Raw genomic sequence first — 14,922 nt, 5'->3', positions numbered from 1 at the left:
GCAGTGTCAGATTAAATACTGGAGCTTGAGTGGGAGTTCTGTAAGCGTGGCTACACAAACCTCGAGAGCTTTTAAGAGACGCAGCGCAGGTACACAGATGCTGTGGACTATCACAATAAGCTCCGCTGACACTCCACCTCCCACTGCGAGCTCTGCAGTTACTCCACCTCCCACAGAGAGTGTTGCCATTAGTCCACCTCCCACAACAAGCACTTATTTCTGCCTACAAAGCCCAGAAGTTCCTTACTGATCTTAGGAGGGTAAAGAGCCAGAGAAGTTATCACTACTTGACAGTATCATCTCCAAAGCTTTATTCTGCCTTAAAAAGAAAAAAAAATCTCCACCAAATAACCAACTCTCCCCCACCCTCAAGTACAACCAATCCTTGTTATATGAGAATGTGTCTGCCAAGACTGGTGTCATGGAATTCCCGACAACATATAGGAAGACTAGGCAGCAGGCCAAGGCTGTCAAGGATGGTCTCAGCTTTATGCATCTCTAATGCCTGTGTACAGGAGTAAAAAAAAACAAAAACAACTTATCACCTTAACATAGTCCTTATGGAATGTGACACTGGGTTATGACCCACCTGTCCACATGAAACCTGCATGAGAAACATTATAATTTTAACTCTGCTTCCAGTCTGGCAAGTAGCATATGTAAATGCTACCTAGAAATTGCCAGTATTTCCCAGAAACACAAAAATTACTCACAGCTCAAATAGCCGAGAAGAAAAAAAAAAAGAGCGGAGTAGTCCTCTGGTACACAAGTCTGCAGTAACCCAGAATGGCAAACGCACTATCAAATGACATTAACCTCTACAGCTGAATGCAATGGGAGGTAACATCATTCATAGCTCAAAGAGCATCTCAGCTATATAAAATAACACACCTTATCCTTGTTAAGGTCAATGCATCTGAAAAAAGTGACAGCTTTGATGTATAAACTGTAGCAGTATCAGCACTAGCACCATATTTTTAACATGATCTCACTTAGAGTTCTACTCTAAAGTATAGCTGATCCCAGCCATTTCAGGACTAACTGACTTAATGAAGAATAAACAACTGCTACATGCATTGCCTGTCAAACAATGTCAAGTTGACAATTAGCTAAGAAGAAAGTTTTGCAATCTCAGACTTGAAGTAAAATGAAGAGTAGGCAAGTGCAAGAGTAACATACTTGCTCTGATGAATGTTTTTTATTTGTTACTATTTCTGCAACCCAAACCAGTTTTTTCAGCATGCAACCTGGAAAATGAGACTCACCTCAACTATACTAATCATATGAGGAAGCAGGCGATCCATTCGAACTTCCAGCAACATTACCAGAGCACGACAAACATTTTTGCGTACTTCAGGTTCTTCATCACCAGCCAGTGCAAAAAGATTCTGTTGGAAAGTAATACCAATTGAAAAGCCTCAATTACATTTAGTTTAATTTGTATTTAAATTGACATTACTGGCAAACCGAAGTATATATGTATGTATCTCTGTACTCTCTGACCCCACATCTCAGAATACCATTTTATTTCTTGAAGACATATGGTTTAGCACATGTTCAGACTCTCAATGTGTATTGCACACATAATCAAAACACTGTGCAATATTACCACTGGTGCAAGAACAGTATTTTCTGGGTGTTTTTTTGTTGTGTTTCATTTGTTTGTTTTGGGTTTTTTTCCTCTTAAAAATAAATGAAGTTCTGAAGCCAGAAAACTCTGCCAGAACATAACAGCAGCAAATCAAATACTCCAGTTAACCCCAAATACAACTCTTCTAATCCACATTCATTAGCAGTATTCAGACAGACCCAGGCAGACCCAGTGATATGATGATTGCTGCATTGCACTTCCCATCACAGGTAAGCGATAGACTGCTGCTGTACTTTTACACCTTTATGCAACAACAGTTTCCTCTACTTATAAAGAGGAAGCAAATTTTTGGGGCTTTAAGAACACTTAGACTAATTCACTCTGAGCACAAGCACACAGAATGAACTACAGTCCATGGGGACTGACACTAAAAATGGGCAACCAGAAATGGGAAGTTTGGGAGAAGAACTGTTGGTATATCAGATATGTAATCTGACTTAACCTCCCAGTCAAGAATGCACACTCACCTCAATAAAAGAATCTATGTGCAACATAAGAGCTTGAGTTCTGCTGATGATAAATTGATTGACGCATGCAACAGCATGAGACCTACAAATGGAACAGTTAAAATACACATTTTTCATAACTTAAAAAAATTTTCTAAACTGTACATAGGCATCAAAAACATTAGAAAGTAGATTACATTGTACAAATATCTTCTAGAGGCAAGAGGGAACAAATCTGCACATCTATAGTATTATTAATACTAAGTGACATTTGAAGTGCCACCTTATACTCTGATATATCTAATATAAATATTTTAAAATAAAGTATTCAGTACATAAAAAACTGAGCAGGATGACTACACCTCGTGTATTTGTTCCAAACAGCATGTAAGGGTGTTCATTGTGAGTATACAATCATTACTGATCTCAGATGTTAACAATTCCATACAAGAACACACAGTGAAATTTTAGCATGCCCTTTGTTGCTAAGTATTCAACTGCCTTTGCAGTGCTTTTAGTATTTAGTGAGACCAATATGTATCAATAATATAGCTGTAGCTTAGAACAAACATACATTGTAGTAGGATACATACTAAAACACTTGTGGTAGAAACATAATAAAATAGGAAGTATTGGTTCTTCTATGCCATTTCATGCAAAGCCATTACTTGGACGTCTTTCTCACTCTCGGACACAGACATTAAATTCCACAAGTAAAAGCACAAAGGCAAAACTACCTGTAAAAGCCTTTGAAGATCCATTGAAGTGTATTTACTAATACACTATTACAAACTTCCATTCTATTCAGACATGTCTTGGAAGATTGTCTCAAAACATTTTTTTTTTAAATTGTCTCTTGAAGGTTTAAAGTATTTTACTGTCACTACTAATAGTTTTTGTACTTCTGCACAATGTACTAAAACCAGGCTAAGGATCAGCAAGTGGAGTGGTTTAACAGTATCAAAGATACAACCATCACAACATAGGAAAAAAAGTGAAAGACTGTACAATACAGTAAGGAAAAAACCATGGTTTTCTCCATTTCTCCCAGCTCCACAGAAGTATTAAACTTGCCTTCCCACACAAGCAAAGTCATGCTTTGTTACCTGTTCTTCTTAGTGTGCATCTATTTCAGGTGAGTTTCTACGTCTTATTTAAATCCTATCATGATATATTCCAAGTTATACTCTTCCTCTAATTCCTCACCATCTGTGGCAATAAAGAATTGCCACCTCCAAGTTGTAGAATCTTCCAATATAGTTTTCGAACAGGAATTAGAAAAAGAACATTTCACAGAGTATCACAGAATGCTTGGAAGGAATCCCGGGAGGTCATCTGGTCCAACTCCTCTGCTCAGGCAGAGGAGCCTAGAGCCAATTGTCCAGGACCATGTCCAGATGGCTTTTGAATATTTTCAAGGATAGAGAGTCCATCACCTCTGTGGGCAACCTGTGCCAGTGCTTGGTCACTCACACAGTAAAAAAGTGTTTCCTGATGTTTAGAGGGAACCTTCTGTGTTTCAGTTTGTGCCCACTGCCTATAGTTCTGTAACTGGGGACCACTGGAAAGAACATGGCCATGTCTTTTTTGCTGCCTCCCTTCAGGTATTTACGTACGTTCATGAGCTCCAACAGTTTGATTTTCAAAATCATGGGCTGACTGTACATTTGGAAGACATATAAAGAGGAGAGATTGTTGTATTAACGAAGCAAATAAACACGAAAATTACTTATGCATGGAACCTCTGTGGATCTCTCCAGGATCATTTGAAAAAAAAAAAAAAACAAAATTGGTGCTCATGTAAAAATTCTAACAGGTAACTGTAGTACAACACCTAAACCTACCTTATTTTTGGACTGCTGTGCCTGAAGAACTGCAAGAACTTAGGTATCATGATATTGAGTGGTCGGTCCAATACATCACTATCTAATATTTCAGCTGAATCTTCACATATCTTCTGAAGAGCGCCAAAAGCACCCTGTTTAAAAAAAAGAATTAAAGATCTCTTTCACATTCTGAAGAAAGTTAAATTTCAGGTTTTTTACAGAACAGGTAAATTCAGCACAACACAGTAAATGTAGCTAACTAAATATGGAATTAAAACGAAACACCCTTAAAGCCTTTTTATTTAAGCACTTTATAACAGCATCTCTAAGCTCGCAAGCTGGGTGAGTCAGTGGATAAGTGGTAATTCTAATTTTAGCATTCAATACTTATCTATGCAATCATATTTTTAAAAATGCTTAAAAGCTAGTTCTTATTTGAGAAATAAGTGTCCAGGTGCAGAAGTATCCAGTTTAATTACATGTATAATTGTATTTCCTTTCATGGTTTGTTATGGGGCAAAACAGAATGATGGCCAATGTGAGTTTCATTTTCAAGTGTTTTTTCCTTTTTCTTGAGAAAGCAGCACTAAACCACTACACAACAGCATGGAACCCTGGACAATTAAATCCTGTCTCTGAGGATTATTTTATACAAAATGCTTTATACACTTTCACAGAGACAACATCAAATAACTAAAATTGTGTGATCACAGATTTACTTTTTTAAATCAGACAAGGTTTTATTTTGCCCTCATAGTTTAAAACAGTTGATATTTATTTATTTTCCTTCATACATACTGAACAAAACAGTTAATCCCACCCTGATGTAGCAATGACACTCTTCCAGATTAAGCTACAAGAAAAATGAATGCTGCTTTTAAGTAAGAGAAAATTCAGTGTCAGCTTGAAGATGCTGATGATGCCTAAAAGATTAGACATCACACAGTGGTAACATCAGGACACTTCCCAGCTGAAATGCTGTGACTAACCATCTGCAGTCTTATTCTGCTTTTATGCAAAGAAAACAAACTTGTTTGAACGAACAGCATGAACATGGAATGCAGGTAGAAGAAAAAGTATCAAATTCGAGCCACTGTGCTCTGATGAGAATACATGTGCACATATATACACACACATGAAATACTACAGATATACATAGTGTCTACGAAGGGATATAAAAATAAACAAATTTAGATGATAATCTAATTTCCGTAAGTCTCCTTACCTCACAGGTATTGTAATCTTCAGAATCCAACAGGCTGCAAAGCTTTGGTAAGAGTTCAGGCCAATTCTGCAATTCCCCTTTCGAGGCAATGGTTGTTATCAAAATGCCTAAAGGAATCAAGAGGAATTAAGGAAATGAGATCTCACATATCTTCACATGCTTCACACCAATTTTTCTCATTTTTCTCCTCTCAAAGATCTAAGGAGTTATGAAGTGTCTTGTTTTGTTAAGAACTGGAAAGCATAAAAAGACAAATGGTACCTGAAGAGTTTTGAAACGCAAAGGTGGGTTGTTCCTTCATGCTACCATGAAAGGCTCAGACATGAGAAATCAAGCACAAAGTATTCCAGTTAAGGAAATAATCATGCCTAAACACTGCAGGGTAGCTTTGGCTCTAAATTTACTAACCATTGTACAAATCTTGACCTCCAGTAAAGAAAGGATCCACCTCAAGTCACCTCTTCTTCATTATGATACAGAAGCATGAATGTGGGAAGCTGTCATTCAATAAACTTACAACTCACTTAAGTAAACTTACTGTGTTTAAACAAAACATTAAGGACACATTCTAAGAGATACCTACTAAAAGCTTATACGCTATGGCAGGTCATCCGGTGATGAGCTGTAGGGCGTGGCTGACTGAGATCCAGCAAACTGATAGGTCAGCCCAAAGAGTCACTAATGCAGTTTCCATCGAATAAAGAAATCCCAGGAAAAACTAATTAGGTGACAGGAACAGGGAAGGCTGCTTATAACACAGGACTGACTTTGTATGAGTCTATTTCGATTCAAGACAAAAAGAAACAGGTAGCATACTCCATTATGCTCCTCACAGTTACTGCTAATGAATATGAACACAATATAATAAGTCTCACAAGGGTAGGTAGTTTTGGAAAAGAGCTGGTTGAAGATCTTTTCAGGGTCCTAGAAGTGGTTTCAGAAGATGACAAATGGTCTGGTTATACTTGTAATATGTGCGAGCATTCACAGCTGAAGAAAAGACTATTTGAAAACTAGTTTAAGCGTCCCTTCAAAAGGCTTACTGCAGATAGCAATAGGATCACCTAGGAGAAAATACTTTCAGACACATAAGCAAGGAGTGACCTGAGTCCACTGCCCCTTGTAACACAGATGTGTGTGGTTCGGACCATACAAGTCATTGGGAACTTTTTGTACAGGTCTGCGGAGAAGCCGTTTAAGGTTGTGCTAGTGTTCTTGAAATGATAAAGGGACACTCCACTGGGGACAAAAGAGTAAAATCAGATGATCAAAAACTTAGAGAGGCAACAGCTATAGCATTTGAAGATTTGCAAAAGGTTTTAAGAAAAATGAGGAACCAGCCACATAAAATTATGTTTTAGGCACTTATGTTCACGTTAAAAGGAAACTTCAGGGGCTTCTGATGAGCTTCATCTCCTTTTGAATATGAAATTTTTCCCACTCATCTGCTGCTTTATTTGGCCAGCAAGGAACAGAAGACAGCAGAGATTAGCCTTTGTGGCTTTCTCTGTGAAACATCAGACACAGATTATTTCTTTACTTTGATTATTTTTCTGATGTCCGTGTTTCTATCTAGTAGCTTGCAGCTTTTTGAAGAATTTTGGTGAAAGCTTACAGATAAAACAGGCCTTTCCTTCCAACCAACATACTAACTTGCACGGTTAGAAATCTGAAACTGAAAGTCTTTAAAAAGACAGTTTTTGATTTATAATGAACTTCAAAACAGTATTACAGAATCTGTTGAAATTTCACTTGACAAATGTGAAATCTAATGAACATAGCAGCTGGGATAATTGAGCAGTAAATATACAAGAGAATAAACTACAGAGGGATGTAAAAAATGTTAAAAACATAAGAGTGATTGTCATGACAGCATCTTTTATGTCACTGTTTTAATTACATGTAAGCACAGTTTACAGCATTAATTCTACAATTAAAAAATTTGGACATAAAGAAGAAGTAGCTGTTCTTCAGTACTTTAAACTGGACAGGGGGAAGGCTGGCATTTTTGGGGTGGTGTTTTGCTCCTGTAGCTTCTAAAGTTGATTTCTGAAGTCCCTAATTCTACAAAGCTGAACTTCATAGCAAAATTGCTCCCCATATGAGAATCATTAGCCACTACTCTTAAACAGTCAAACTATTCCCCTGCTTGCTTTTAAGCAGCAGCTACACTAAGGTCCTGCCCAGACTAGAATCCCCAGGAAGTTTTAAGAACAGTCATGTGCACTTCCTAAATAGATGCATTTATTTCCTGGCAAGTCTGTGGGTCCTCAACACACACAGTCATCTTTATTGAACTTGAATCCATATTTCAACATTAGCACATGGGGTTTTAAAACCTGTACCACACAGCACAGAGAAGTTCCACACTGTTACTCATTTGGGGATTAAAATAGGGAAAAGCTAAATAAGGATACAGCAATGTGTAGTTAGCATTTGGTCTCAAGTCACAGTTCTAAAATCAACTCTATTGCCATGCTCATTCTCAGTGAGGTGACTTCTGAGGATGGGATTAATCAGCTTGTCTCCATCTTGACCAAAAGGTATCAGCTTTTGTCTGGTTAACTCTAGATGCTATACTACAAAGGAGAGCGAATACTTCATTAAATCTTCTCTTGCTGTTTTGATGTACTTGCTCATCTTCCTCTCAGAATTCCTGAGATCTTACTTGCAGTTGGCTCATTAATTGATAGTGCTTGAACTGCAAAATCCCATATGCAACTCAAAGAGTAGCTCTAACTAGCACATGCCAACTCAAAGGCTAACAAGGCAGCCTAGGCAGGGAGTAATATATTTACACCTACCTAGTACCAAGAGACTATTGGTACTGGACTATCCTCACTATTAAGACAGGAGGCTACAAGGATCCAACATTTAATTACTTGCAACAGGTGGGTGCAAAGCATGTGCTAAATAGCAACTCTTATGTAAACATACAGTTCATCAGTTGCTACTAATCTTCAGAATTCATACATACTTCAAAAATCCCTGCAAGGATCACCTAAAGCTGAGCAGTAATTAAGCTACTAATCCCACAAACATTTCATACTAGGAGAAATCAAAGAATAAATGCTTGAAAACAAAAAACCCCAACTTCCTCAAAAAAACCCATCCTACAAACCATCACCACCAAACAGCCCTAAAACAGCAATCCAGATGGAGCTGGAATATATTCTTCGGTCAGCTCCACTGTACTCCACTGACAACTTATGTATGAACAAGCAAGCATGACTCTTCTACAACCTGAAATCACACAGGTACCTGTCATTTAAAGACTTTCTACTGTAATTAAGAAAATTGGAAGTTAATAAAATCTGTAGTAAAGCAGCTTCACGAGTGACAAGACAGCAGGAAAAAGCTATGAGCTAAAAGCATTTTTTTTCTCTAGCCCACAGTGCATAACCCAGATGTCTGGAGAAAGAGTTGTATAGAAAAAAGAAAGGATTCTAAGAGAGCAGTAACTGCTACATTATTCTAGAAGTGGAGCAAGCTGATACAAGCTGAATTTCTTTCTGAACTGACACTCACCCCCATTTTCTCTACTGTACTCAAGTATATATTTATTATACTTTTTTCCTCATTTTTTGAGTGGACAAAGAAAATTACTATCACTGTAGTAACTGGAGGAAATAAAATTCTCAAAGAGCAGATAGAAAAGCATCTTTACGTAGAAGCAAGTAAAGATAATGCAAATATGCGTATTTAAACAAAGTATCTATGAAATTAGAAATTCATGTGACAAAAAGATGTTTTGCTGACACTAGCTATCTTTAAGTTCCCTTCCAATCCAAACCATTCTATGATTCTACAATGTTCTGCACACCACACTTTATCTACTGTTTTCTGACAGAAGGTATTTAAAAACAGAAACTTATTATGTGAATGGTATGACGATTCCCTGAAGTGATGTGCATGTGTGTGAATACGGTGGGCAGGGTGCAGGAAATCAGCTATCAGAAGTATTTCATTGATGCAAGTTGAGTACTGAAATATTTCTGAAGTCAGACCCCTACCTTTTTCCTGTTTTTAGGTACAGAAATTGGCAGCAAGTTCCATTTTAGTAGATTCAAATAAACTTATGTTAAGTTACATTTCAAGAGATACGAACTGCATCACTAAATCAGTTCCCAGAGAACAGGAAGCAAAAGTAAGTGTGACTGTTTAATATTCACACTAAAGATAAATATCAGCATTAAAACATGGTGAAGTTGTAACAATTACCAGAAAAAAAACAGTTTTATGAGTTTATCACTAACGCAGCTCTCACCCAGATCAGTAACATTTTCAGTATGCAGAAGCCAAAACTAAGAGCAAACTTACCTACAGTAGCTCTAATTAAGGGGGAGGAATCACCAATGTTATTCAGACATTCACTTTTAATGAAGTCAGTTACCCCATTGGGAAAGTTGTGAAAATGTGCTTTTACATTATTCTTCAAGATGAGACCACTCAAGGAACGTGTTGGTTCATCTGCAACAGAAAAGTTACATTCAACCCTCAATCAACTCACAGGAATAAGACAGATTTCCAGAACAATGCAACAAGAGCAAAGCTTATAGAAAGAGCTATTAATCTTCACATCCTTATCTCTCTTTCATATTCAGCTTTGCATATTCAGAGTTCAGTATTTCTATTTATTCAGAAATATCAATATCAGAATAATTAGAATATCAGTATTACAAATTCTACATTTTAAAAGAAAAGTCTGTAAAGCGGTATCGGCGCGGAATAGATCTGAAGTCTCAGGATATAGGAGACTCATGAAAGAAATTGGTCAGCCAAAGGCATTCAGACGTTCTGATTATACTGACCAGCTTGCTGCAACACTGATACTGTGAGAAACTGATTACAAACCTGTTAGCACTACAGTAAGGTATAGATATTATGTAAAGACTATGCAGGAAATCCTCCCCCACCCTACTCCCACAGAAATAGAGTGTTCAATTTTTCTACAAAATAAGGTATTATTCAGATACCAGCTGTTCTACTGATCTATTAAATCAATAATTAGAGTGAGAAGGTGTCCTGGTTTGAGCTAAATAGAACTAATTCTCTATTCATTGATTTTACTTTTTCAGCTAGGTCTCCTAAGTGACTGTACTTTCTGAAACTAATGGCATGTTTTTCCAGACAGCGTTCATTTCTAGAACTGACAGTGCTTGATGAAGGAGACTTGAGAGTTGCCCTCTACAACTACCTGAAAGGAGGTGATGTCCTCACCAGGACAGTAATGTCCACTGATAAGACAAGGGGCAATGGGTGCAAGCTGGAGCATAGGAGGTTTCATGTGAACACAAGGAAAGACTTTTTCAGTGTGAGGGTGACAGAGCACTGGACCAGGCTGCCCAGAGAGGTTGTGGAGTCTCCTTCTCCGGAGACATTCAAAACCCACCTGGACACGTTCCTGTGTGACCCAGTCTAGGTGATCCTGCTCTGGCAGGGGGGTTGGATTGGATGATTTTCAGAGGTTCCTTCCAACTCCTAACATTCTGTGATTCTTCCTCTTTCCTTCTTCTGGGATGGCCAATGCCTGAGCTAGCCCTGCTGGCTAACCTGCCTCAATCCTGATCCGTGTGTTCAGGAATCCAGTTCCTGCATCCTGTTCCCACCTGCTGCTGGGTCTGGTCTAGAACCTTCCCAGTGCCCTGCTTTGCAGAGCCTCTGCTGCCGTCATCGCTACTGGGGGGGGGCAGGATTTTGTATTGGTTTTGTATATATTTCATTCTTTTCATATTAACGTTATTATCTTTTCATATTATTGTTATTGTTTTGTTAAATTGGTTTTTAGTTTTCTTTCCCAACCCATAAGTCTCTCTCCTTTATTCTCTTTTTTCTTCCCCTTCTGGGGAGCTGAGAGGGGTTAATAGAGAGTGTCTGTCCATCCTTTAGTGGCCAGTCCAGCTCCAACACATGACAAAAGGAAAATAAAATATCTTTAAAAAATATTAGCAGGTAGATGTTATATAGTGCGAACCTTAAGAAAAAAGTAACCAGAATTGACCTGAAACTAGTAAAAATTTAAGTTTAGGCAATGGTCTGAGTTCTTTTCACTGAGCTTTTTGCCTGCAAATTTCTCTAAATTACTGGGACAAGAGGAAGAATAGAAAAAGAACAGCCTAGAATTTTCATTTATATTGGAGCACACTCATGTTTGATTTTTTCAACCAAGACCATGAGTAATTTGTATTACTTCTGAAATATGCAGAAAGTAAGATCTGGATGTTCTAGATAGAAAGGATTAGTTTATAGTATAAGGAAATTTAAGTGTCCAGTTTACAGCAACCCTAATCAGCACAGGAAGCTAATTTTAATTAAAATTTTAGCCACCTGTTGGAATTATTTTGTATGAAGCCCTGATTTGGGCAAGAAATAAGGATGCTCAAAGTTACCTTGCTCAAAGATTTATTTTACATATGGATCTATTCCAGGCCTTCAAAGCTATTAACATCCAACAGAAATAAGGATAAGCACCACAGGAGATACAACTTCATATTTGAAAGTATTTTCAAACTAAAGTTACTGCATCACACCATCAAGACTCTCTGTACACCTGGGATGTCTGACTGACACACATTAAAGATACTTTCTATTGTAATCTGTGCCAGTTAGAACAGAAAGAGTGCTTTTCAGAAGAAGGGTTTTGTTTGGCTGATCAAAAACTAAAATTGATTTTAATCAACTGATTTTGAGTGCCAAAACCAGACTGCCATGAGATACCTCTTAATATTGTTTTTAAGTTTGTATTTCAGTTCTCCTACATAAGCACTGTTTTACACGCTCCATAATTATAAAGGTATTGATTTAAAAACAAATACATCCTTCACACAGAATTCAGTAACTTCATAAACCATATGTATTTGAAACAATTCTGTAACTTTACCTACATTATAGGTTCTAAATACCCACTGACTTCTAAAAATATAAAAGTTGTTTCACTTGCACAGCACTGCATTTCAAGGGACAACAGAAGGAAGGAAGAAAAGGTTTATTATTTTAAATAGAAATATTAAACATCAGATAGGTGGACAAACTTTTCTTAAGTCACAGACCTTGGTTGTGAGATGTGACAGGTATTATTACTACTGTTACTTGGCAAGCCAATCAAGTAATTTTGTAATTTCTTTTAAAGTTTTGAAGATATCACTAATAAAGATCAGGTGGAGAATCACCTAAAGAAAGAAGTTCTCACATGCACTCTTGATCAATCTCAGGTTTACCTGAAATACTCTGAATTAAAAGTAAAATCTCCACCTCAACTCCTACACAAATAGTGATTGCTTTACATAATTGTAATCCACTGATAGGAGCACACACCTTCAAGAAATCCAGTCCTCCATATATGATTATTAAGATTTGAAGTTATGTCTGGTGAGGAAGGAAGCCAAAGGAGTCTTCCTTCAATTTCTATATGATCTAAAACCCTTGCAAGCCAAAACAAACCATAAGCAGCAACAGCCATAGTTAGACACAGAATACAATAGTTACTCATTCTGTATCAGCCAGCAGTATCTTCCTGGGGTGAAAGATGTCAGAGTACCAACCAAAGTCCGATAAGAATACGGCACATTGGCCACTATGAGTATAAATTCTAGAATGAAAACATCAAACAGTGCGTTAAGGAAAAACATTAATCCTTTAGAATGCCTGGCTACAATCACAAAAAGGACAAGGCAACAGCTTCAACTTAACCAGACAGAGATACTATTAAGTTCCTTGTGTTAGAAATGGGCAAATTACCCAGGTGGTTTAGATAAAAATCAAGGTCACAGTAAGGTGAAACTTCAGCACCATTTTTTTCTTCATTAAGTATCCTATGGTATGCAACACTCCACAATACCTTAAATCCATTCCTTTAGCCAAGATAACAGAAAGACTACCTTGTACTGTCCACTGCACAGACTTGCAACAAAGATTCCAAGGGATTCATAATGAAAGTTGCATCTCTGACAAATAAAAAGAATTCATGAAGCAAGAAAAAGATTAAAAGCAAAAAGCAGAATCAATTATCACCATACTGAGAGGTGACAAGCAGAAATCACAAAGATGGGCTTAGTGCTAAACAAACACCAACCACTTGAGCTAGAAAAACAGCACAGAATCTGATACTGACGAATTAAAAAACAAAACAACCAATCACTCAAACCACATCATAGTCAAAATCTTAATTTGAAAAAAAAAAATCTGATAGGACTGCACAAGGATATTTATGGAACCCACGGTGTTCAACAACAGCTACACTGTCAGAAGACAGTAATATAGGTCTGAATGGAGTTCTTGCTGTAACACCAAGATTACAGGCAGATGGCCTAAGAGCTGAGTAAGACACACTTCAGTCTCCATAGATTCTGGGGTAAGTTTCAGCCATACGCTTCAGCCATCAAAAAAGATCAGAGTCTTGTTGCCTCCTATCTCAAGTCAACCTGATAGTACAGAGAGTTGACAAGAACATACAGTACAAGAAAAAGAAGGAAAGCGAAGCAGACTTCTGGCATTTGATATCATCTTTGGTGCCAAATCAGTTCCTCAGTGGAAGATTTCCCTCTCACATTGCCTCACTTGATAATAAAACCATATCACAATCATCATTTGGTTCTCAGTAAATTTTCAATTCTGTCGCAAGACTGTAATATCAGTTTCAGATTCTAATGGTTTACAGACAGCAAATGGACACACACCCACATTACCCAGACATACATCACTTTAGGGCTACTGCAGTGCTGTTAAGAACTAGAGTGTGTCCTCAAACAGTCATATTTTCTCTAAAGAGGGTTTGTATGACATAGAGTGCATATGTGAAGCAATGAGGTTTTTGTAGCTCACCTGCAGATGAAGGTGAGCATTTGTTTCACCATAACTTTTCATCCTCTCTTCCTTAGTGCATAACTTCCTAGACTGCTAAAAGAACTAAGTGATCGGGATGAGGGTAGCGTTTATTCATTCACAGATTGTGATATAACGATTATGAGCATGGCTATATATTTTGCCCTATTACTCTTGTGATATTGGCAACTTTAAATGTCAGAGTGAGATTTTTTCTAAAGCAAAACTGCTCTGTCAATTTCATTCTTAAAATTAAGCCTTATTCAGAAATAAAGCTGCCATCCTGTGTGTTTTAACTAGTGATATGAATTTGATATGTACAAATACAAAATTATAAAAATCATTACTAGTGTCATTGCTGCATGTGAAGATTTCTGATCCATTATTATTAATGAAGACTGGCTGACTCTTCAAAGAGCTAAAAAGGAAAGATCCTAATTCTGAATAATCTCAGGATTCTGAATGATTTCAGAATACAGTAGAGAGATACCTTCACGAGCTTCCTAGCAGAAACAGAACCAACTTCTTTTTTTATGTTGGTCTTTTAAGTAACCTTAAATATAACACTTTTGGCTTAAACTGGTATGGTTCACTACAATGTCAGAAGCAGGACTGAGAGTATTTCAAAACATTCAGTGTATCTGAATATATAAATGACCTTGAAACACAGTGGCTAGACTGAAATTAATCACTGCCTAACTGATTCATGTGAGTCACGGAAAATAATTTGACACAACTGCCTAAGTTTAAGAGCATCTGTAAGACACAAAAACAAAGCTGGAAATGTTCTGCTGATGCTGAGTGTTGCATACTTATTCAATAATAAGTAGCAATAGCTCTGCTCCTCATGACACTGTTTAAATAAAACTAAGCTGTGGACAATGCGGGAAGGGTGTTGAACTGATGACCAACAATTAGCTTGCTTGTTAGTTACAAAAGTTTCTGCATTCTAAC

The 14,922-nt window shown here is 37.3% G+C and overlaps 1 protein-coding gene across 1 annotated transcript; it reads right to left on the bottom strand.

Annotated features, from left to right (window-relative positions):
• Nucleotides 1-3,890: 3,890 nt before the first annotated feature.
• LOC104543990 (transportin-1-like) lies at nt 3,891-12,736 on the bottom strand (the record flags this gene model as incomplete). Its single annotated transcript, XM_010188726.1, has 4 exons — nt 3,891-4,075; nt 5,149-5,255; nt 9,469-9,644; nt 12,634-12,736. Coding segments are annotated over 4 exons (524 nt in total), but the record flags the coding sequence as incomplete, so codon positions are not given.
• Nucleotides 12,737-14,922: the final 2,186 nt, after the last annotated feature.

This window comes from Mesitornis unicolor, unplaced genomic scaffold, assembly GCF_000695765.1.
Source record: "Mesitornis unicolor isolate BGI_N332 unplaced genomic scaffold, ASM69576v1 scaffold14677, whole genome shotgun sequence".
Taxonomy (NCBI): Eukaryota; Metazoa; Chordata; class Aves; order Mesitornithiformes; family Mesitornithidae; genus Mesitornis; species Mesitornis unicolor.
This window is presented reverse-complemented; position numbering and strand designations above follow the sequence as displayed.